Raw genomic sequence first — 23,621 nt, forward strand, 5'->3', positions numbered from 1 at the left:
GTCGGTTTGTGTCGAACATCGGTGGTTCAAAGAACTTACTCAGAAGCTGGTGCCTGCTCAGCAGCTTCAGACCCATCCAAGGTAGAGACATCCACAGGTTCCATGGTCAGAGTAGAGTTTTGTGGCATACTGGACTCCGAACAGGTCTCGGTAGAGGCCTGAAATTCCACTGAAGTGGGGCATAAGGGGCTGCAAAAGTGCCTCACTGAGTACTGGCAAACTGGCGACTAGCTTAATGGAAGCATTGTCGGCAGCTTTGGACCTGTGCGGTTTGTCTCTATTTTTATGTTTTTTTCAGAATATCGGTAGTCGGATAGCTTACCGAAGCTATTTCGGAATTCGGAGATCGAGAACGAAAGTATTTAGCATCAATAAGGCTCCGACAACGTGGTTCAGGCATTGAACAAGGCACAAAACCTACAGCGAGGTACGTTGTGGTATGGGCCTAAAAAGGTAACGCAGTAAGAATGAAAATCTCGGTGTGGTATTTGCTTTCCACAGGCAAGACAATTGTAAACTTTTTCTGACACCGGTTAGAGCAAGAAAAAAGGATCCTCAACGGGGTACTTAGCTTTAGAAGACTTCAGGATGATTCAATTCGTAAAAGAAAACTCAGGTAGCAGCCGACCGGCACTCATGCAAACTACTTCTGCTTCGGGCTCCTCTGCAAGAAAGACTGATGTAATGGTGTCGGCTGCTTGTTTTTATACCCCTAATGACCTGACGTCTGTCCTGAAGCGACAGCAACCGACGCAGAAATACTAAGTCTCTGGTATTCGGGCTACCTGCAGGCAGATAACCAAAGTGTGATGACTGCAACAGTGAAACACAAAGAACATCCTTTTGAACCTGCTGCGAAGTGTGACCTAAAGTTTTTGTCTTGGAAATGCTTGTTCTTGGTAGCCATGACGTCTGCCAGAAGGGTGTCAGAGCTGCAGGCATTGTGTATCAAGAGGCCCTATCTGGTCTTTCATAAGGACAGAGTATCACTTCAGATGAATCCATCCTTCCTTCCCAAAGTTGTTTCTGAATACTCCATGAACCGACCATTGATCTACCAGTGTTCTTTCAGATTTTTGCCAACAGAGGAGAGTTCTGCCTTCACTCTTTGGACGTACATAGACAATTGAGATTCTACCTAGACAGGACCAAACTTATCTGCAAATCGGAACAGCTTTTCATCTCTTTTTCTGGACCCAGAACAGGAGAGGCTGTTTCCAAGGTTACATTATCAAAATGGCTAAGGGACTGCATACTTTTCATCTACTCCCTCAGTAAAAAAAACCTATGCCAAAAGTTAAAGCTCACTCCACTAGATCTATGGCAATATCTGTAGCTTTCCATTCCAGGGCTTCCATGGATGACATCTGCACAGCAGCTACTTGGGCTAAACCTCACACCTTTATCAATCATTACAAGTTGGATTTGGTCTCCAGAGGGAAAGCTGTCTTTGGCTCAATGGTACTCAGGAATGTTCTTTTATAAGGGCCGCCCATGGACCTCAAGGTAGCTTGGGATTCTGTCCCATCAGTGTTGAATGGAAGGAAGATTAACAACATCAGATAAAGAAGTTATGTCTTACCATAATGTTCCATCTGTGTTGTTCATTATCTTTCATTCATCACTTCCCACCCTCCTTCCCCTTCCAAAGGCTCCTGGGGGATGCTTTGGGTCTAAGTGGTGCCCTAGGGTATTTGCGCAAAAGTGGCCTCGGTTTTACTTCCTTTTCTCTAGCAAACTCGATCTGAGGTAACAGGGAGAAGGGCATTCTGGGTAGAGACTTAGTTCAAGAGTTTTTTTGGCCAGAGTGAGCTTGGTAAAAGGGCCAACTTGGTGCTGAGGGCTCATAACCGAACCCATCAGTGATGAATGAAAGAAGATGACCAACACAGATGGAACATTATGGTAAGACATCACTTCTTTTTACATGAGAAAGTATCTCATTCGTATAACGTTTCTGTTCAGTAGGCAAAGATACAGCAAAGTCATCTAAACTGTAAGCACACTACAAAATAAATTTCCACATGAAGCCCTGATAATTTAAAATAAAAAAAACACTAAACTACTAGACCGAGACAACTTTTTTCCTCAAGATTCTAACCACTTTTCAATTTTACCAGGCAGTGTAGGGTTAAAAGAAGCCAATGCTTTCTTCTTTCATTTGACAGACTGGTGAAATTGCACTGGGTAAGCTGACAAAGGAACAAAGAGAGCTGCAAGATCAGAGAACACCTTTTACTTCCTTTTTAGAAACTGTTTCCCTAGCCAGTGAGGTTTTACATACAGTTTTGTAGACATTATCTTCCATATCAGGATCCATCATTTCAAGGGAAAGAACACCAGCCAGAATAATACACTGACGCTATTAAGGGCTGACTAAGGGCAACAACAATACAACATATAAACTATGTTCCCACATAGCGACAGGGCTAAACAGCATAAAATATAGCAGAAACAGTTTCAATTGTGCTAAGCCTTGTTCTACAATCTGCACACTGTAGTAAACACAATACTTTCCTGTCTGAACTTCAAAATGAAGCAGATAACAATCCTCTTGCCTACAGACGATCCCTAGTGTTCAGCTGACAATACAGAACTTCAGATTCTGAGTACAAGTCATAAAGCACTTTAGAAAAGCCCCATAACTGCTTAAAAGCAATATTAAGCATAAAAATAATACAAATTCTGAAAGTAATTACTAGCAGTAAACAGCATGAATATTAAAATAAAAATTTACCACGTGAAGATCCCCAAACAATAAGCAAACCTGCAGGAAGATTTGACTCCATACCTATCAACTGTCCAGATTTTCACAGAATGTCCAGATTTTCACCTCATATATTTGGGCTATTCCTCATAAAAAATTGTGGTTTTCTGGCAAATTACTGGGATGAGCTCAGGATTGAAATCACTAAATAATGACATACATTTGATTTGCAGACTTCAAATCTTTCATAAAATGCATGTTAATACAAACCCTGTAATTCTGGCATCTTTCTACATTTATAAGAGTAATATTTAAAATCTTTCCATATTTCTGGGCCTTTGTCCCCCAGTATGTCCAAATTTCTTGTACTAAGATTGAGAGGTATGCTTGATTCAAATAAATAAATGGTGCCAAAATCATGGACTGAAACTAAATGCCAAAAAATGCATTACTGTATCCTTTGGGAAGTCATCTAACCCAGGGAATGACCACATTGACAATATGCCCCTTTGAGTTGCCCTAATTGTTTTGGGATTTGGGAACTTATGCAGACAGTGACCTAACTTTTGACTAGCATGTGTCTATTGTACGAAATTCCTTCTATACTGCACAGCTTAAAGGATTGCATCTAGCTCTAGGGATGCCATTGTCCCCTTTTACACAGCCCTCATTAGGCTAATCTTTGAATATAATGCTCCTTTTGTCATCTATCTGTCCAGGCACATGCAACAACTGGACGCTCAAAGAGATACCTTACTAAAAGGATACAACATCTAAACATGTCCCACATGGAACAACTCAAAGCTAAGTCACTACACTTGGTATCCTACAGACTGTTACAAGATGACCTGTGTCTGGCATACAAGGCATCCTCTGACCCACTACTGATGGATTTACTGCATATCAGTAAGTCAAATAGCATCAGTAATACTCTGTCTAGGGAACTAAACCTCTTCTGCAGCATCAACAGAATGCTTTGGCGGGACAGGTATATCTTGCAGAGGATAATGCTGCTGTGGAACAGATTCCCCATCCACATAAAACAAAGTTCATCCATATCCATAGTCAAGCGAAACCTAGGTCTATGGATGGGAAACAGAAAATTTACCCCAGGACTACCCTCTGTACTACTAATGGACAGACACAGCTCCTAAATGCTTTAACCTTTGCATGGGTCTCCTCAAATGATCTATGGTATAATCCCAGTTATTGCGGAAGACTCGATTGCCAAACCACCTCAAATTTAATGTTTGTGAATAACAAAGCACACAGCACGAACACTAAGAATAAAGTCTTGCTTATACCAAAAACATGAACGCCTTCCTAGTACAAGCGTTTTCGTCCAAATGGACTTCATCAGATAACCCATTAAACAGTCACATACATCTAATATACACAGTTAAAAATATATTAACCAATCAATTGTCCAAATATCTTTCAAATCAACAAATCAAGCCTCAAAACTAATTAATAATTCATTATGCTATGCTCTCATATTAATTGTCTTTAATTAACATAAAATTCATTGTAAACTTGTTAAAAAGTGTTGTTAAAAACTGTTCCTTCATAATAAATATTCTAATAAATAAATTAAAATATTATTTATTAAAAACAATTTTTTCATACCAAAAGAGGTTTTAAACGAAAACGCTTGTACTAGGAAGGCGTTCATGTTTTTGGTATAAGCAAGACTTTATTCTTAGTGTTCGTGTTGTGTGCTTTGTTATTCACAAACATTAAATTTGAGGTGGTTTGGCAATCGAGTCTTCCGCATCCTTTTTCTTGGAGTTTGGTGGAATTTGTTTTCGCTTTTTCTTGGTTATAATCCCAGTTATTCTCATTAGCAGTAATATGCAATTAGTGGCGGATGGGTAAGGCCAATCTATAACCAAATGGGATGTTTTTCCAGCACAAAAAAAGGGAAACTGGCTAGGCTTAAAATGGCCTGCAAGAGGAGCTTGCCATATATATATATATATATATATATATATATATATATATATATATATATATATCTATATATATACATATATATATATATAGGTATATATGGGTCTAGCTGATAACATCGACACGCCAAAACACCAACAACGAAATAACCGACACGAAAAAAACGACAAAAAAAGAAAGTTCAAAAACACGAAACTTCACATGCCCGACAAACCAAAATCCCGACAATCAACAAAACAAATACCTTTTCTGAAAAACACACACACAACACAAGCACACCAAAAACCTTACAAACCTACACTAAACCTTCCATACACAACTATCTATGCACTAACCTTAACCCAAACCCTAACTCTAAGGTCCATCACTATCGCACACTTACCTTACCCACATCCTAACCCTAACTCACTTAATCTGCCCCTAACCCTCAAGTCCATCACCATCGCACACTTACCTTACCCGCACTCTAACCCTAACTCACTTAACCTGCCCCTAAACCTAAAGTCTGTCACTATCGCACACTTATCTGACCCGCACCCTACCCTAACGTCCGTCACTATCACACACTTACCTTACCCACACCCTGACCCTAACGTCCGTTCCTATCTCACACTAACCTTAATATGTCGGTGCTCTCAGCATCAAGAGTCTCAACTGTCGGTCTTCTTCGTTGTCGATCTTCCGGTGTTCTTGTCGTCGGCATTGTGCACTTTCGGCGTTTTCAGGTAGACATATATATATATATATATATATATATATATATATATATATATGTATATATATATATATATATATATATATATATATTTATATTTATACATGCTTACATATACATATTTATACACACATACATATGGGTTGCAGGCAGTTAGTCAAATGACCAGTAATTTGACATCTGTTTGATCAACACAAAAAAGATGGTCGACAGGTGTGCGAGATTGGCAATACATGGGAAGGGGAATATTCCCTTTCCTCAGCGATTGTGCAATCTTAATAGCTAGTACATATAATTAGCAAGGGTGTGAGGGGTGCAGGACAGGGCTTGCACCCCAGCAAAAACATTTATATTTAGTTTATTCTGCTAGAGGATAAGACTTGGAGCATATGCAGAACACGTCAACATTTGTTGTTTTGCTGTTTTCCTCACTGTAGTGCAATCTCGGAGTTGGTATATTTAATTAGCAGGGGGGGGGGGGTGCAGAGGCTTGCCCCCCCCCCCCGCAAAAACAGAGATTTTTTGTTTTTTATATTTTTTTTATTTAAATTTCAAAGTTCCAAAACTTTGATCTTATGGTCTCGACCATAGGAAAGTCAATGTTTTGAAAGTTCAAAATTTAGAAGTACGTCCATATATTATTTTTAATAAAACAACAGAAATCAAATGTATATAATAATAAAGGCAAAAGGAAGTTCCCAAAGGGATCTTATCTTGGTCTGGAAGCTAAAAACCACCATTGCAGGCTGCTGAGGAGATTCAACTGTATGAGTTCTTTAGCCGGCACTAAAAGACTGAATAACTGACTTTCTGTGACTGGAGTTAAGTGTCTCTGATAGGAGAGACTTAGCCAATTCTATCACAAGGATTCTGATAAGGGGATTCTGTCTGGAAAGATGCCAGTGTGAGTTTTGTGCATGCACAAAACTTATATGCCACTGAGTCACCTATAACTAACATGTTTCTCTATACAAAAAAGTGGGCCTTCCGGGCTTAGGCCTACTTTTCTGTGGAAATGCAATATGTGTGAGTGTAGGTGTTGCCTTATATGTTGGAGACAAGAGATAATTTACAGTGAGTTTGTCAAATTTTTCTTTACAGCCTTGGCATATGTTATGGGTTTGGTAGTGTGTTGTGATTAATGTACTTGCTATGGAGGTATGATGCTGACAGACAGTGGGCTGATGCTAGAGGACTGCCAACATGTTTCTTAAATATAGACTGTTACTGACTGATTTCTACAGGTCTATGTTTACCGATCAAATGGAACATTCATCGAACGCCTGTTCATCATACATAGACAATCGAATGTTCCATTCCTTGAAAGGCCAAATGATCATACAGAAGTTAATCAAATGATCATAGCTGGCCAACATAAAGGGAACAGAATGGAGTACGTACTTACCAGTAAGTAGGGATAAGGAAACCTACCCTTTCCCCACTGAAGTGCCATCTCGGACTAGGGATATATAATTAGTGGGGGGTGTGGGGGTGCAGCCCCCTTACAAGGAGGGTCTGGTGTTCAATGAATCCTTCTCTTGTGGGGGGCTGTGCCCTAGACCCCCCACTAATTAAATATACCAAGTCCAAGATCACACTACAGTGGGGAAAGGGCAGATTTCTTTATCACTACTTACCGGTAAGTACATACTCCATTCCATTCCCTTTATGTTGGCCAGCGATGATTGTTTGATGAACTTCTGTACAATCATTTGGCCTTTTGAGGAACGGCAGTTTTGATGGTCTATGTACAATGAATGGGCATTCGATAAACATTCCATTTGATTAGTAAACATAGACATGATTTCTACTCTTCTTCTGAAAGTACATGTAGAAAACTCCCTTGCTTTCCAAAAAGTCATTTTAAAACTGTAGAATGAAATACATAAAAAACATACCCTGTTTTGGTGCAGAGTAGTCCATCAGCACAAGGACAGTGTCCCGAAGGGACCCTGAATAGTTGCCCCCATCCAATTAATCCCAGCAGGGAATTTTCTGAACTCTGACAAAGCTGTCCTTCTGTTGGAAGTGGAGAGCACACAGGCAGTAGAAGACCTAGACAAAAAAAAAACAAACAAACCAAGAGTTAACACTTTTCTAACAAAGTTTAAAGATAAAATAGCTCTTTTATCTTATTTTCCACCTCTAACCTTCCCTTGTGGCTGCTCCATCTGCAGATTCACTTATAACTGTTTTTTTTAATCTCTTCATAGAGTGATTTGAGTTGTTGAACAACTTACTTGTTTTAAGTGTTTCATACTTTCTGTTAAAGAACAACTGATCAACTTTTTGCACTTCCATAAACAGAAAACAAAACAGGCAAATAATCCCTGAACAGTAGCAGAGAAAATCCAAACACAAAAAATGTCTTGCAAAATACAGAAATTAATCTTATTCAGTTTTAATTTGAGTGACATAGTGGTGCAGCATGTAGCATTGCTGCCTCTTATCTAAAGTTTCTCCAGTTTGATTCTTGACTGTGGTACCTTCGGAGTATAGTCTACATGTCTTCTGGGTTTTCTTCAAGGGATCTGGGCTTTCTCCTACCTCTAGGATGTGTGGTAGGTGAAGAAATAGAGTGGATTATTAGAATGAATGTTTACTTATTTACTTGATATTTTGTTGACTGGGCTAGCACTGCTGGGATGGTCCATTTACAGAAGGTCATAGGAAGGAAGGAAAGCTCTCAACAAATAAAACAGAAACTGGTAACTTCCAAGATGGCACACTGATCAACAGCTTAACTTCAGCTCTCCCAGGGAAACTGATTTTTGGGTAAAATTCAGTTACTGGTTAGTTAAGCATGCTGCCTGGATGCCAGCGATGAACAAATTTATAAAGAAAAGAGAACTCTCCCAGGGGCCCCTGCTGGCTTCTCTGAGATTGTTTGTATCACCACACTGGAAGCAGTGAAATGCCCATCTCCACAACTCTGGATTCAGGGATCTGAACCATTTCCCTTTTGATTGCCTGAGGGAGAAGGAGGCCACTGCCCACCCCTTCAGAACGGTTCTCACCTATCTCTTGGGACCATCTGACTCATGTTCAACTGCTGCTCATGTGGAACCTTTCTCCAGTTCGGCCTTCAAAGCTTGTGTCTGAATATCTACTACTAGCACTAAGATCTACATCTGGGACAGCTCCACCTGGGCCCTCACCCTGGGCTTCAGTGCCACCATAGCAGCCCTAATTCAGAAAACCTGAAAAAAAATCAACCAGAAAAGGTGAAGAGAAAACATTTGGGAAGGAATCTGCAGCTGTTCAGCAAAAAGCAGTGCAAGCTTTAGCTTTGATTCAAGGTGGGTTACAGTAATATAGAGGGAAAAACATCAAATGTATTCAGAGGAGATTAAAACAAAATTAAACATTGAAGGAATAGCTATCAAGTCAAATTAACAAAAGGTTGTAAAAACAGAAGAAGCTTTAACTAGATATTTAGATGAATAGATAAAACTGCAAACATAAGATGCTGAAAGGAAGAAAAAGCTGCCCAAATATGAGGCCTCTCAAGAACAGTTGTTTTAAAAAGACAAAGCGTGCAGAGAAAAGCTGAGATTTGTTGCTGTACCAGAGAAGGTGGAAGAAACAGACTGTATGAAAGCACAAATAAGGAGTTGGGCTGGTGTTCCACATCAGGGTTTGTTAACTGAAAGGGCACACTGAGTGCATGCCTCAAACCAATCCATGAGACAACAGTTAAGACCAATATTAGTAAAGATACAATCACACCAGCAGAAAGAGTTAATCCTGACAAAAATGTGATAGAAGGGAAAAGTATTAAATCTGGAGACACCAGAGTGTTTGGGGAAAATGACTACTCACTGTACACCAGGCAGAAGAGAAGCAAATCTATCCCAGCAATCAAGGAATGTTGGAAGGCAAATGTGAGATTCAAGCTGCAGTATCCCACTGTCTTCAGAGTATTTTCTCCTGGAGGATCAAAGGCATTTTTTGATCAGAACAGGCTAAGGAAGGCACAAAAAAGTTTATCCAATGAAAAGTGAGCCTGCAAGCAGAAGGGGTCTCTACTTCTCATTCTTCTGAGAATAATGTTCATAGAGAGACTTTGCCAGTGAAACCTTTTCCAGTATTCCAAAGTTAAACACTTGAGAGAGAAACAAAACACACAGGAAATGTCAAGGAAGAATAAGGAGTACTTTGGACTTGAAATAGAGCCCAGTGTTGGGAGATGGAGATAAGGAAGAAGACCAAAAACACTGAAATTAGTGAATAAATGTGAGATTATACAGCATCAATCACATTTGTGAAATATGGCCTTGCAAATAAAACTAGCTTGGAAAAGACTGGAGCTTAGCTGACTTTGTTAAACTAATGGGTAAACAAGTAAAGCATATACTCCACACTATGCCTTTAACATGTAGAAGGACACTAAATGGAAAAAAGTAACTGTAAATAAAACAAATTTGTTCTTATTAATATTCGTATAAATGTTTCATGATATAAAGTGTATGTGATACTGTAAAGCAGTTTTGTTTAGTGTGCAGTCAGAGGTATTTTAAATGTGTGTGTGTGTGGGGGGGGGCATAGTCTTTCCAGTGACTGCTGTATGTGTTAAAAATATTAAAGTAAACAAGTACCTTTTTTAGTTGTAAAAAATAAAGATTTTGCAGTATAAACAAAACAAGTAAGGCTGAACAGAAGCATGTTTAAGTTAATATAATGCTGTGATAATGGCTGCTGGTGTCAGGTGTAAAATTGTATTGATTATATTATACAAATAATTAGGATGATGATTTCCCTTGTTTTTACAAGGGCGGATGTGTAGATTAATGTCCTATGAACAAGATTTTCTTTGAAAGCAAACAGGCTTGAAAAATAAAGCAAAATGAGGAAAGCCAAGAAAAAATGCTAATCTTTGTGAATCTGCAAAGATATCATTATTTTACATTAAAAATTATCTCAATGACAGACAAAAAGTCTGCAGCTCAAGGCAGTTAGCCAGAAGAATTGGGTGCATTCCGTTCCACTTAAAATTTACAAAGATTCATTCAACCATCTGTAAGCTGCTAGCTGTTTTTTTCATTGGTGACTACTTTTACATGTAGACATGCTGTCTGCAAGAGCAAGTAATTAATCTTCAGAATTCTAAGTATTCTCTGCTGAGGAAAATGCAAAATTTAAGGGGACAATGACATGCAGTTAAGTAAAAAATAAAGTTTAAAATTATGGAAAGTGAGTAAGAGACAGTAGCCTCCCCAGCAGCCTTAAAACTTGAATCCAGTCATACAACAGTGCATAATTTAGTTTTATTTAAAGATAGCTTGTACACATTTTCTTAGAGCTAAACGCTAATGCCTTCTGAAAGCATATAAGCAGTTTTTCACATCTGGGAGGGGAATATAGATAAGAAAATGCAAACAGCAATCAGTATAAGTGGGAACACCAGTTATAACATACGCTTTAGCAGTGATAACCTTAATTTTAGATTACATTATGCCTGTGCATGCAGCTGTTGATTTGGGGTAATTGTCCCTATCTGGAGAGTTAAACTTCATTTGTTAAAAACATACATAGTTTTATGTGTTTGTTTTAAGTTAATAAGCAATGGGGTGTTCTAAAATGTTTTTAGTTTTTTGTTTGAGGGTTTTCATTAAAACAAAAAGTCTTGAGAAACATGACAGACTCGAATGGAGATCAGAAGAAACAAGAACAATTGGGTAATTCTTCAGCATCACTAATTGGGCCTTCCGGAGAAATTATCTTGAGAGCCATAGTTCATTGGACAACCCCCCCCCCCCTGCCCAGTGAGCAGTGTCTGCCATAGGCACCATTTCCACCTCTGAGGGAAAAATCTCCCTGTGAATCCTGTAAAGGACCTTGAGATTTTCAAAACCACAGCTTTTTACCTCCATGCTGGTTCCTGGAAAAGGGCTGTTGTGGGGTAGCAAAACGAATTTCAATGGCAGACAAGGTTTTTCCATTCTTTTCACTTTGGGGGTGTGTGTATCTCTGACAGTCGGACCAAACAAAGTTGATCCATCAAAAGGGACATTAATAAAGGACAACTTGAAAAGTTCCGAAAAATCACACAGCCGCATCCAGGCATGGCGACTGATAGGAATTGCCTGACCTGGTTACCCCTGAGGTACCTCCTGCAGCATGAGAAATTAGCCTTATGTATGTGCTGGATATGGACTGTCAGGTGGCCATTCTGTAGAAGGTATTTTGTTCCCCAGTAGAGACGGACCCTGGGGCAAAAATAGAGAGTTCTTTGGCTAAGTTCCTCTGTAGTCTGGTTACACGTGCTAAACAATTCAGTGCTTGCAATGAGAAAGTCGCTGAAGCTTACACCTGCTTACCAAATCTGTCCAAACCCTAGATTCCCCGTTAGGGGATGGACAGTGGAGCTTTGCTGGGCCAGCTCCTTCTTGGTGGCTGTTGCAACCACCATGGCATTGACAGGGATACTCTCAGTCCAATGGGGTCTCTCAGGGACATAATCCCCATGCTAGCGTAAGCCTGCAAACGAGATCGGAGGGGATGAGGGGAGAGCAGGGCATTATGGGTAGGGAAGAAGTTCAGATCATATAGCTGTAGTGCATGGCCGAGTCGGATCCAAACTCACAGGTTGCAGATGAATGAAGTCAACAACTTCAGCTCAACTATATAAAAGTTCAACCTACCAAATATTAGTGTGTGCATGTATGACAAAAGTACAAAATACACATCCAAAAAACTGCCATGTATAATAATTGTGAACAACAGCTTTTTATCATAATGTTTACTCTATCTATAGTATCTTGGAATGCAAATGGCCTCACAGGTAAACACAAAAAGGAAAGAGTATTGCATTACTTAAGAAACTCAGAGTGCAAATAGCAATGCTGCAGGAGATGCACATGGAAAGAAATGAGCATATGAATTTTACAAAGAAAGGATTTTTGGATGGATAGTCAGCAGATTATTTAGGGACAAAGGAAATGGAAGTATTAATACCGGCTGCCAGAAGAACTCCAACTGTGATAGAAGAGGGAAAAAGACAATAATGGTAGATTTGTGGCACTAAGCGCTATGGACAAGTGAGGGGGGTTATGCTGGTATGTATTTATATTCCAGCAAAAACTGGTATTATGGAGCGTAAGAAAATTTTGGGTTAAATATCTTCCAGCAAGGAATGTTACTTACTGGTGGGAACTGTAAACTAATTTGCAACAGTCAGCATGTATTGGAGGGGTCTAGAAGAGAAAACTATAACAAAAGAGAGTAGACTTCTGAAGAAATTTATACAAAATATTTGGTATGGATGATGTGAATTCAGTAGTAGGATCCCAACAGAATTGACATATCATTTCCCAAGATACAATAATTGGGCTAGGCTGGATAGAAATGATATTTCACAGGAACACGTGCATTTTACTGAAAGATTTTACACCCATCCAATGACAATTTCAGATCATACACCAATAAAAACTAAGATAAAAAAGTAGGGTAATGAAGTAAAAATCAGACACTGGCACTTTCCCACAGACCTGTTAAAAAGTGAGGAATTTAAGGAATGGGTAGTGGAAATGAATCGACAGTTGTTAGGGGAGATAGACATTTCTTCAGAAGGAATAGCTAATGAATGGGATAAAATGAAAATGGAGTTTAAAATAGGGTAGAAATAAAAGAGAAAGATATGTTTAAAAAGTAATAAGAATCATTTAGAGGGGCTGAAAAAGGTTAAAAGTATTGGAGACTACGAGGAATCTCACAGAACAATAAGAGAAACAATTGCAGAATGCTAAAGGGAAAATAAGGGAATATTTGGATAACATGCATGAGTTTTATAAGATTGATGTTAAGCAACTATTTTTTGATAACTCCAGAGGACAGCCACGTAAGCAACAGAAATATAAATGGTTTTCATCAAACTTAGAGAGCCCTTAACAAGAAAAATAACGCGAGATTCTATAGCAGTATTAGAGATAGTTTGGAAAGTTTATGAAAAATTGTATAAAGCAGATGAACATAGGCAGTGAGTATCTGTGTTGGACCTTCCTGATAGGTCTGGTTGCTATTCAAAACATCCACCAGGAAAATGCTACAACAAGCCTACAGACCCCTGCATCACCTGGGATAAGACTGTTGATCAACGAAATAGCCTCTGTCCTGCTTCTTATCTTAGGACTGGTGCTACTGTTTTGCTTCTGGTGAGGGAAGAATCAAAGCAGCATTGTATCCAAGCAGTGTAAAGCTGTGGTGAGACCACCACTAATAGTAGCTAGGCAGCAGCCAAAAAAAGTGAATCGCCTTTTTATCATTCTTGACAAAGCTAATTTTTTTTTAGTAAGTACTGTTTGATTAGCTGCTGTCTAACCTAACTTCAGAATATCTCCGTAAATACCTCATCTATAAATCATTCGTGTCTATTTATTAGTTTCTCCTGAAGTGTTTGGCAGTGCCCTGTAGAGATGTAGACACATTGAGTTGACATCTTCCTGTAAAAGTATCCTTGAAATTTCACCATTACCTAGTTACACACAGGTCAACTACTTTATAGTGGCAAGCATTGTCCCCAGAGTTGCATACCAGATACTGCTGACATTACTTTATATTCTACTCACTAAAAAGGGCTTGTTGCCATAGATATGAAATTTCTCACTATCTCTGCTACCAGCTTTGTGGATATGGGCATCCTGAGGCAATACAGAAATTACCTTATGTTTACTGACAACTAGTTAATTCACAAACAAAGTGATAAGGTATGTGGGAGATACACTTACACAATGTCACTGAAAACAAAGCTCTCATACAAAAGCACTCCTAAGGTCAAACAGGTCATCAGTAGTATACACAATACAAACATCACACACAGTTCAAAGCAGACACATAGACCCGCATATGCTGAAGCACTTAAAAGTAACCTTCCTAAACGTCAAAGACCTCCTACATGAAGTACACATAACAAAACCCTCAGCAGCCCTGAATGCACTCTTTCAAAACAACACTCACATCAACACATGCAGCCCCATCTCAAGGAACTTATAATTCTAAGGCCATAAGGCAAGCCATCACACCATCCAACATTCTAGTCATTGCAGACTCCATTTTGAAATGCACATACTGTCCCTCTCACTAGGGTAAGTAAGGAGAAAGTCAAAGTCACTTTTTTATCAGGGGCCAAGATCCTCCACATTACGGACACAGTCAGGTCACTGGACCACAAGTACCAGCATGATTCAGTCATAGTTCATGTGGGTGCAAATGACCTGAGCCATAAGTTCTTGGACTATAAGAAGAGAGGCATCATGGAGCTCTCAGAAAATGTGTCCCAGGCTGGTATGAGCCTAGCTGAGCAGCATATTACCCTCGCCAAGGATGATGCCACAATATGAACAGAAGATAACTTACTTTAATAAGTGGCTTAGATTTCTGGTGTCATTCTAAGGGGTGCAATATTTATAGACATGGAAGGATATGGTCAACAGATCATGCTGCTTTGTCAGGGATGGTCTGTACTTCCCCTATCTAGGCCTTTGAATATTAGCTAAAACATCCTCCTCCTCCATACTGTCCTTTGAGGCAATGTCAAACTGAAAGTTCTTTTTACATTGCAAATCAAAATTACTGCTCAATGCTAGGAGTCTAAACAAGAAACTCCACTCCCTACAAGCTCTCCTCACCCTAGAGAATGCCAAAATATGTCACCAAGACATGGTTTAAAGTCACGGAGAGCACACCGGCAGTGTAAAATTATGTCTTCCACAAGTTTAGACCAGCTACTACACAGACGGGGACTAAATTACACAGACAGGGACTAAAGGTGGATGTGTCTCAATTTATATAAAAAATAAATACCTCAAAAGGTTGGTCAAACAGGATGATGCATTTGAGCTTCTTGATGTTCAAATCACCACAGGCAGAATCCCATATGACATACTTGCAAGCTACAGGTCCCCTTCTATGACCCAGGAAACCTATAACATGTATTTAAGCTTACTGGAAACAATCACCATCTATTCTAACCCAATACCATATTCATAGGTGACTAATTACCCCAGTATTAACTGGAAATCATTTGACATCAAACATGCCAGCGCAGAGATTACTGGACTTTGTAACCAAAAAACTTCTTGGACCAGACTGTCAATATGCCGACCAGGGGTGCAAACATACTGGATCTGATCCTCAATAATATAGGAGAATGCTGTAAACTCCTACTGTAATGGCTTCTCTGGTTAGGTCAGACCACAAAATGGTTTCCAATAAAATAAAAATAAAACTGGGAACCCCAGATTACTCTGGAATGTTCAGAAACTACTCTAACCTCCTACTACAAAGTGATAAGGCAAAATGTCAACTCCCCCTATAAACCTGATAACACTGCTGCAAACCCAGAAATGTTCACAGAAACTCTATACAATCATGTTAATAGCTGCATATAGGCAGCTGCACCCACCAGGATGAAGTACAGAGCTAACTCAAAAAAAAAAACAAGCCACCCTGGTGGAATCACAACATCAATAGGCTGTATAAGAAAATCATGACAAAAACTAAGTGGTGTAGCACCCAACAGGATAAAAGCACTCTCATTCAATTAAACAAACATCCCAGAGGACAGATAAAGTTTACCACAGCAAAATCTGAGGTAAATTTGGCTTCCCAGGCTAATGACAACCAGAAGGCATTCTTTAGCTATGTCAACAACCTCAAAGGCGCTTATTGTTAATGTAGCCACCGATATTGAGACAGAAGATACAGCAAATATAATGACAAATTCAGTTCTAACATTACTCTCTTCCCCTCAGTAAATACCATCAAATATAATTCCCCCTGCTATCACTAGGGCACAGGTCCTTAATGCTCTTGCTAAGGCCAAGAAGAGTGTATCAACAGGCCCAGACAATATCCCAGGATGCCTTCTAAATAGCATGAAACATGACCTATCAGGCCCTGTGGAGTTGCTGTTTAACTGTAGCCTACAAACAGGCTCAGTACCTCACAAAAGGAGAACAGCAACAGTCATCCCTCTGCATAAAGGTGGGACATCTACAGATACTGGAAACTAAAAACTCATGAGTTTCTCTAGTCTTGTAAGCAAAGCCATGGAAAGAATTATCATGGAAATGATCAATAATGACATAGGAAATGTCCAAACACTGGACCCAGCCCAATTTGGTTTTGTTAAGGCAAGTCATGCCTACTCAACCTTGGGGACTTTGAGAAGGTCATCAAAGCAATGGATGAATGCAAAATGATTCACACTGGCTACGTTGACCTAGCTAAGGAAGTTGACACAATACCTCACTCAGGCATTGTTAATAAACTCAAGATGTAAAGTATAAACCCTTATGTCACTTGGCAGATAGCCATCTGGCTGACAGACAGAACCCAGGAAGTTAGAACTGGGGTGACCATCTCTACAAAGAGGCCAGTCACAAGTGGTCCCTCAGGGATCAGTCCTGGGACTGCTCCTTTTTGGCATTTACTTTTCTAAAGTCAAAGCTAATGTCAAGTGCCTCTGGCTGACCAAATCTGCAGATGATTGCAAATTTCAAGCAGACATAGAATTCCCCCACTGACACTAATGTTCTCCAGGAAGGGCTGACGCAGTGAAATAATTACCATCAGAATCATGGACGAAAACTAAACGCCAAGAAATGCATAATAGTAAGCTTTGGGAAGTCATCCATCCCCAGTAACTGACATATTGACAACACACCCCTAAGAGTTAATCCAGTACTTAGGGACCTGAAGACACACACACACAGACAGTAATCTAGCCTTTGATCATCACGTGTCTACAGGAGTGAGGAAATCATTCTAGGGTGTGCAACTTATAAACAAAGGTGTGGCATCTGGGTCCAAGGAGATCATTGTTCCACTGTATACAGCATTCATCTGACCTATCACTCAATACAACACCCCCTTTGGTATGTACCTAACCAGGTATATTCAATAAGAACGTCCACAGATGTTCCAAATGAAAAGAATAAGGGGTGTAATTAGGATGTCATATGCAGACCGCCTCAAAGCCTTGTCCCTGTATTCTGTTTCCTACAGGCTGTTGAGGGGATGTCTATGTTGGCATACAAGGTATTGTCAGACCCCACCCTGATGGACCTTCTGCATACCTGTAAAACAAACAGCTGATTTAAACCTTGCCTATGATATAAACAGAACTTCCTGGACAGACAGATATGCATCTCAAAGACCACCCCTTCTCTGGAACAGGCTCCCCCCCATCCAGGTGATGCATTGTTCCCTAACCCAATTCAAGTGCAAGTTGGACAAGTGGATGTGGAACAGGAAATTCATCCCTTTTTTGGTACCCATGTCTGTAATGGACATAGAATGCCTGTAAATGTTTAATCTCCCAGGCACCTGCTTGTAAACATTTCACCTCCCATGTCCCTGCTTACACATATCAAGGGTGCCAGAACTTGTCAGAGATTTAGGATGCATGGCTAGGCTTATAAAGGCCCCAGAGGTCATTAGCCTAGTACAGACCTATATAAAAACAAATCATACAAACATTAAACATCACAGAAGTTTTTTTTATAACTATCACCAATCCAGCATTACATAAATTGCTCAAATCCTAAACTTCCTTAAATCTCACTCCTGCTTCAAAACATTATTCTGTATGTTTTGTTTAAAAATTTCCATTTTTCTACGCAATTTGTTCCGACCCTTTTCTTTCATTTCCTGTTACAATATCCAACACTTCTAATAATGTTGGTTTATACTCTTATTTTCACTTTTAAGTAATTGCTTTTTTTGACAGACACCATAATTAAACTTAGCAAGGTCTTACTACATCTAGGCAATTCAGATCCTGCATCTCAGCTAAAAATATAAATAATTTCCGTAGTTATCCCCATTTGCTCACCCAATATTTCTGACAAAGTACTCAGCAGGGAAATTTTGAAGTATGCCAACTCATTACACTCAAAACGTGTTCCCAGCTGTTTCTTTCTTTCCTATCACACCTCCATTTGCTGTTTAACGGAGGAAAATTCTAGGGAGTCTGTTTAGGGTATACAAATACCAATAAAAAAACTTCCAAGGAAAATCCTAAATGTTCTACACTGTGTTACATACTTGGGAACCATACATACATTCTCCCACTGTTTCCTTGTGAATTGCTTACACAGTGTCTCTTCCCAATATTTTTTTTAACATCCTCTGGCTGATTCCTATAGTTATTGAGCATTATTTCATATGCCCTACTAATCATCCCTATTCTGACCACATCTTCTATTAGAGAGATTCAATTAAAAAGTCTACCAGAGCAAATATTTTACTTAGGGTTCCATTACCCCTTTCTCTTAGCCTATACTCTGGCATCAGTCCCTGATAGGAAAAGGAGTAACTAGCATGCATTAAAAATGTCTTATTGGCGTCTTCCCATTACACTACCTTTCAATCTCTAGTCATTTGCTCCCAATACCTTAGTTTCTTTAGAAGTTTTCTCCAGTAAATTCCAGCCCCCCCCCCCATTCCCTATTTTCTACAGCCCTAATTGCAGTAATCCCTACTGGCAAAACATGCTTTCTTCATTCTCATGTTGGCATAGTTCTTAGATTTTCTGCTATTTTATTAATATGATATTCAGTTTGGCTGTTGTTTTGCTCCTTAACTGCATCAAAAATCCCAATGTCTCCTAATTGCATGAATTTCCTTTGCATTATCATCCCTTTCCACTTTCATTTATAGCTTTCTGCTTGTGTTACACATATGAGCCTTAACTAAGCAGCTCTAAATTATTTTTTCAAATCAGATAATCCTAAACCATTATGTTTCTGTTGGAAGGGTCAACTTATCCCACTTGACCTTTGCCCTTTTCCCAGATAAATGTCTTCACCTCTTTATTAATTACTATCCACAACTTCTTCCCGATTGATAAAAAATACATCTGACCTGTATATAAAACTAAAGGGACTAAAAAGATTTTCACTGTTTGTATCTAGATATCCATATCCATAAACTTTCTCAGATTTTGTATTATCTTTTGTTTAGTATCTTCTCACATATCCTTAGTTGCCATTACAGAATCAGTTTCATCCATACTCCTAAACACTTTATTTTACTGTGTCCCCATATTGGCACTGCTGGACCAATTCATGTGCGGGTACATCGTTTACAGATATAGCCTTTGTTTTATCTTCATTAATTTTATACCTCTAAACGACCTGAAACTCTTTTCAACAACACTGAGATGTCCTTTTTGGTTTTATCAGGTAGAAAATAATATTGTCTGCAAATAAAGCCAACTTTCATGATTACCATGCTGATTATATTGTTGACTTTCTGACTCATTTTCTCTGCTAATGGCTCTAAATATAAAGCAAATAAGAAAGGGGAAAGATAATACCCTTGCCTCATTCCTCTGTTCAGACATAACTTGTCAGAGGGGAACCCTCTATTTTAATTTTTTCTCTAATCTCTCATACAACCTCCTAAATAACCTTACTATTGTATCAGGGAATGCAAATGCTTCCAATGCCCTACTCATAAAATCACAGCTTACTCTGTCAAATGCCTTTTCTGCATCAAGGCCAACTAATACCAGTGATATTTTATCATATTCTGTTTCCCACTGCATCATCGTTGTTCTATTAATTTTGTCAAATGTATGCCTCCCCTCCACAAAATCACAAAGATTCATATCAACACCTTTGGAATTCGTTTTGCAATTACAGACATAAATACTTCATAATCATGATGTAAAATTAACTGGACATATATGAAAGCTGGTCTGATAGGTCTTCACATCTTTAGGTATTACAGCCACCACAGCTTTCTTCCAAGATGTTGGTGCTTCCCCTTCCTTTTAAAAACACTTAAACAAAACCTTTCAGATCTTTATCACCTTCTTCCTTCCTAGCTTCCAAACTTCCACAGGAATACCATCTATTCCTAGAGACTTTCCTGCAAACTGATTGTACTTTACTGTTTCTATCTCATGTCTTCCCAATTTAACTGTTAACTGTTGACCCTCATCTGCTCTATCATTGACATACTTAAGTATTCCATAAATATTTCCCTTTGTGCACTTTCTTGATTTCCACATTTCTCTGCTTTATATTACTTTTCATACATTTTCTGAAACATATCTAATACCTCTACAGGATCTTGAGCTATTTTTCTTGTTATAGCCTCCTTGAGTTTGGCAACAATCCTTTCTACTTTCTGTTGTTGAACTCATCGTGATAAATTTCTGTGCTTTGGAATTATTGAAAAGGATTTGCTTAACAGCAATCTTTCTAAACTCATGGATATTATCCAGAAACTCCCTTTTTTTCTCTTTAGCACTCTGCAGTTGTGCCTCTTCTTGCTCTGTGAGATTCCCCTTTTTATGTAATGCTTTAAACTTTAGTCAGCCCCTCTAAATAATTCCTGTCTTTTTACCCATAGCTCATTTTATTTTATTTCTACATTATTTTAAAGTTCCACATTCATTTTATTTCACTCACTAGCAATAATTTCTGAAGAAATTTTTATCTTTGCTAATAACCCTTGAATAATTTCAAATACCCATTCCTTAAATTCCTCTTTTTAACAGGTAGGCAGGGAAGCACCAGTGTGTTATTTTTACTTCATTACCTTTCTTTTTTATCTTAGTTGTTATTGCAGCATGATTTAAAATAGCTATTGGATGTGTGTCAAGGCTTTCAATTAAATGCAGATCTTCCTGTGAAATATAATTTCTGTTTAGTCTAGCCCAGTTATCGTACTTTGGGGAACAATATGTAAATTCTCTCCAAGTTCCTACTACTAAATTCATGTCTTCCATACCAAATATTTTTATAAATATCTTCAGAAATCTAACCTTGCTTGTTATATTTCTCCTTCTAGGTCCCCCAGATATAGCCCCACGGTTGCAAATAAAGTTCCAGAAAGTAGATTATTTATAGGTTCATAGGTAGGTACTAGGCTATGTGCCCGAAGGCATTTATAAGCCTAGCCAAAATGTATTGGCTTTCGCCACCCCAATAGATTAGTTCCCTGTGCCTCTGTCCAGCAGAGCCATTGAAGTGATCCCCAGGGTATACTTTCTATTTCCCATCCACTCGTCAAGGTTTCTCTTGAAGAGTGTTAGCGAGGAGCTCTTTCTATTGTAGATTGGAATCTTCTTCCAGAGCATGGGAAGTCTCTGGGACAGGAATCTATCCCTTCAGCATGTCCTATTTATTGTTGTGGTGAGGTTTAGATCCCTAGAATGTGTGGCGCGAGAGGATATGGTTTTCTTTAGGTGGAGCATGTCCATCAATTCTGGGTTGGACATGGCCTTGTATGTCAGGCAGAGATCACCTCTGAGTAGGTGGTATGCAACAGAGTATAGCTGGAGATTCTTCAGTTGAGCTGCATAGGGCATCTGTTTTAAGCCAGTGATCCTTTTGGTGTAGTACTTCTGTGGTCTTTCCAGCTGTTGCAGGTGTCTTGTAAGGTACATCCCAAATGGGGCGTTGTACTCTATGATGGGTCTGATGAGTGATGTGTAGAGGGGCACAATGACCTCTTTTGATCTGGATGCAAACCCTTTTGTGATTAGGTGGGCCACACAGAAGGATTTTCTAACCACTTTGGCAATGTGATTTTCAAAGGAGAGATTACTATTTACTTGAGTCCCCAGATCCCTTATTACATCTTCCGTATTTAGGGGGCTACCACCTATGTGGTAGTTTGTGGGTATTTTGTTTTTTCCAAAGGGGATGACTATGCACTTTTTGGCATTTAGCTTGAGGCCATGGTTCTAACACCAGGTATCTGTCTCAGTGCGACCCTTTTGGAGGATGTCTGTGTCAGCCGGAGAGTCAATTATAGCCCCTAGTTTGCAGTTGTCTGCGAACTTGGTCAGTCAAAGTCCTCCTGTGCTTGCCTGTACCTCTAAGAAGTACATGCCGAACAGGAGGGGTCCTAGGACTGAGCCCTGAGGAACGCCACTTGTAACCGGTTTAGAGTCAGACCTAGCTCCCGCAACTCTTACCATGTGGGTTCTGTCCATGAGCCAGTTGTCAACCCATCTCGTGACATAGGGGTTTATGTTCAGGCTGGTGAGCTTGTCTATAATACCAGAATGGGGAATGGTGTCGAAGGCCTTTGCAATGTTTAGGTAGGCTGTGTGGACCACCTTTCCCCTGTCTATAGCCTCGGTAACTGTCTCAAAGAAGTCCACCAGGTTTCAGAGGCGTGATCTGCCCTTAACAAAGCCGAACTGGGTAGGGTTCAGTGTTTGGAGTTTCCAAATGTCTCTGTTAATGAGATCCATGACGATGTGCTCCATAGCCTTGCAGACCAAGCTAGTCAGGCTTATACGGCAATAGTTCCTGGGGTCTGTTGTGGCTCCACCTTTGTGGAGCAGAATAACCGTTGCTGTTCTCCACTCTATGGGCACATAGCCTGTGGGAGAGGCTGAGTGTGAACAGTGTGTTTAGGTGAGGGGTTAGTTAATCTTTGAGCTAGTTTAGAATGCAGTCTGGGACACAGTCCGGCCCCATTGATGCTGTGTTTTTGGCTTTGGAGAGGGCTGTTTTAACCTGTGTCTGTGATTTCAGGGGCACTACATTCTTCTGGTATGGTTATGGGCCCTTTTGGGGGTGAGAGGGGGGTGAAGTTTGCACTGAACCTGTCTGCCAGGATGTTGGCGATATCTTTCGGTTTAGTGTATTTTGTGCCATTCTGCACTAACTCCGGATCAAAGTTTCTCCCAAAATTTCTTAAGCTCCATAAAAGCAGTATTAGGTGAGATATTAATACATGCCAGCATAATCCTCCTCTTTTGCCAGTAGCCCATTTCTACCACAATTCTACCATTATTATTGTTTCCCCTCTTCTATCACTATTAGAGCTGCATCTAGCAATTAGTATAAGTAATCCCATTTTCTTTTGTCCCTCATACTTTGCTGAATATCCATCTTGAAATTCTTTATCAAATTCACATGCTCACTTCTTTCCAAACGTGTCTCCTGTAGCACTGCTATTTGCACTCTGCATTTCTTAATATAATGCAGTACTCTTACCTTTTTGTCTAGTCCTGTGAGGCCATTCACATTCCAAAATAAAATGGAGAGTGTAGCCATTATAATAAGTTATTAGTCCCACCTACGTTATATGACAGCTTTTTAAATGTGTGTTTCTAACTTTTGTGTTACATTCATTCACTAATATTTGGCAGGTTGATCTTTTATACAGTTGTTTCTTGTCGTCTCCATTTGAACCTATGTCACATTTTACAAGACTTTTTGTTCAATGAAAACCCACAACCCCCCCTCCCAGAAGCTATCACCTTAAAACAAACAC

The 23,621-nt window shown here is 39.4% G+C and overlaps 1 protein-coding gene across 1 annotated transcript in view; it reads right to left on the bottom strand.

Moving 5' to 3' along the window:
* The window catches only part of LOC122791564 (dickkopf-related protein 3-like), a 1,366,110-nt gene that overhangs the window by 488,593 nt on the left and 853,896 nt on the right, over positions 1-23,621 (bottom strand). Inside the window, exon 6 of the mRNA XM_044059322.1 lies at positions 7,271-7,427. Coding sequence (XP_043915257.1) covers positions 7,271-7,427 — 157 coding nt within the window. The remainder of the gene's footprint in view (positions 1-7,270; positions 7,428-23,621) is intronic.

The sequence above is a fragment of the Protopterus annectens genome, chromosome 17.part0 (assembly GCF_019279795.1).
Source record: "Protopterus annectens isolate FY-2018-M chromosome 17.part0, PAN1.0, whole genome shotgun sequence".
Taxonomy (NCBI): domain Eukaryota; kingdom Metazoa; phylum Chordata; order Ceratodontiformes; family Protopteridae; genus Protopterus; species Protopterus annectens.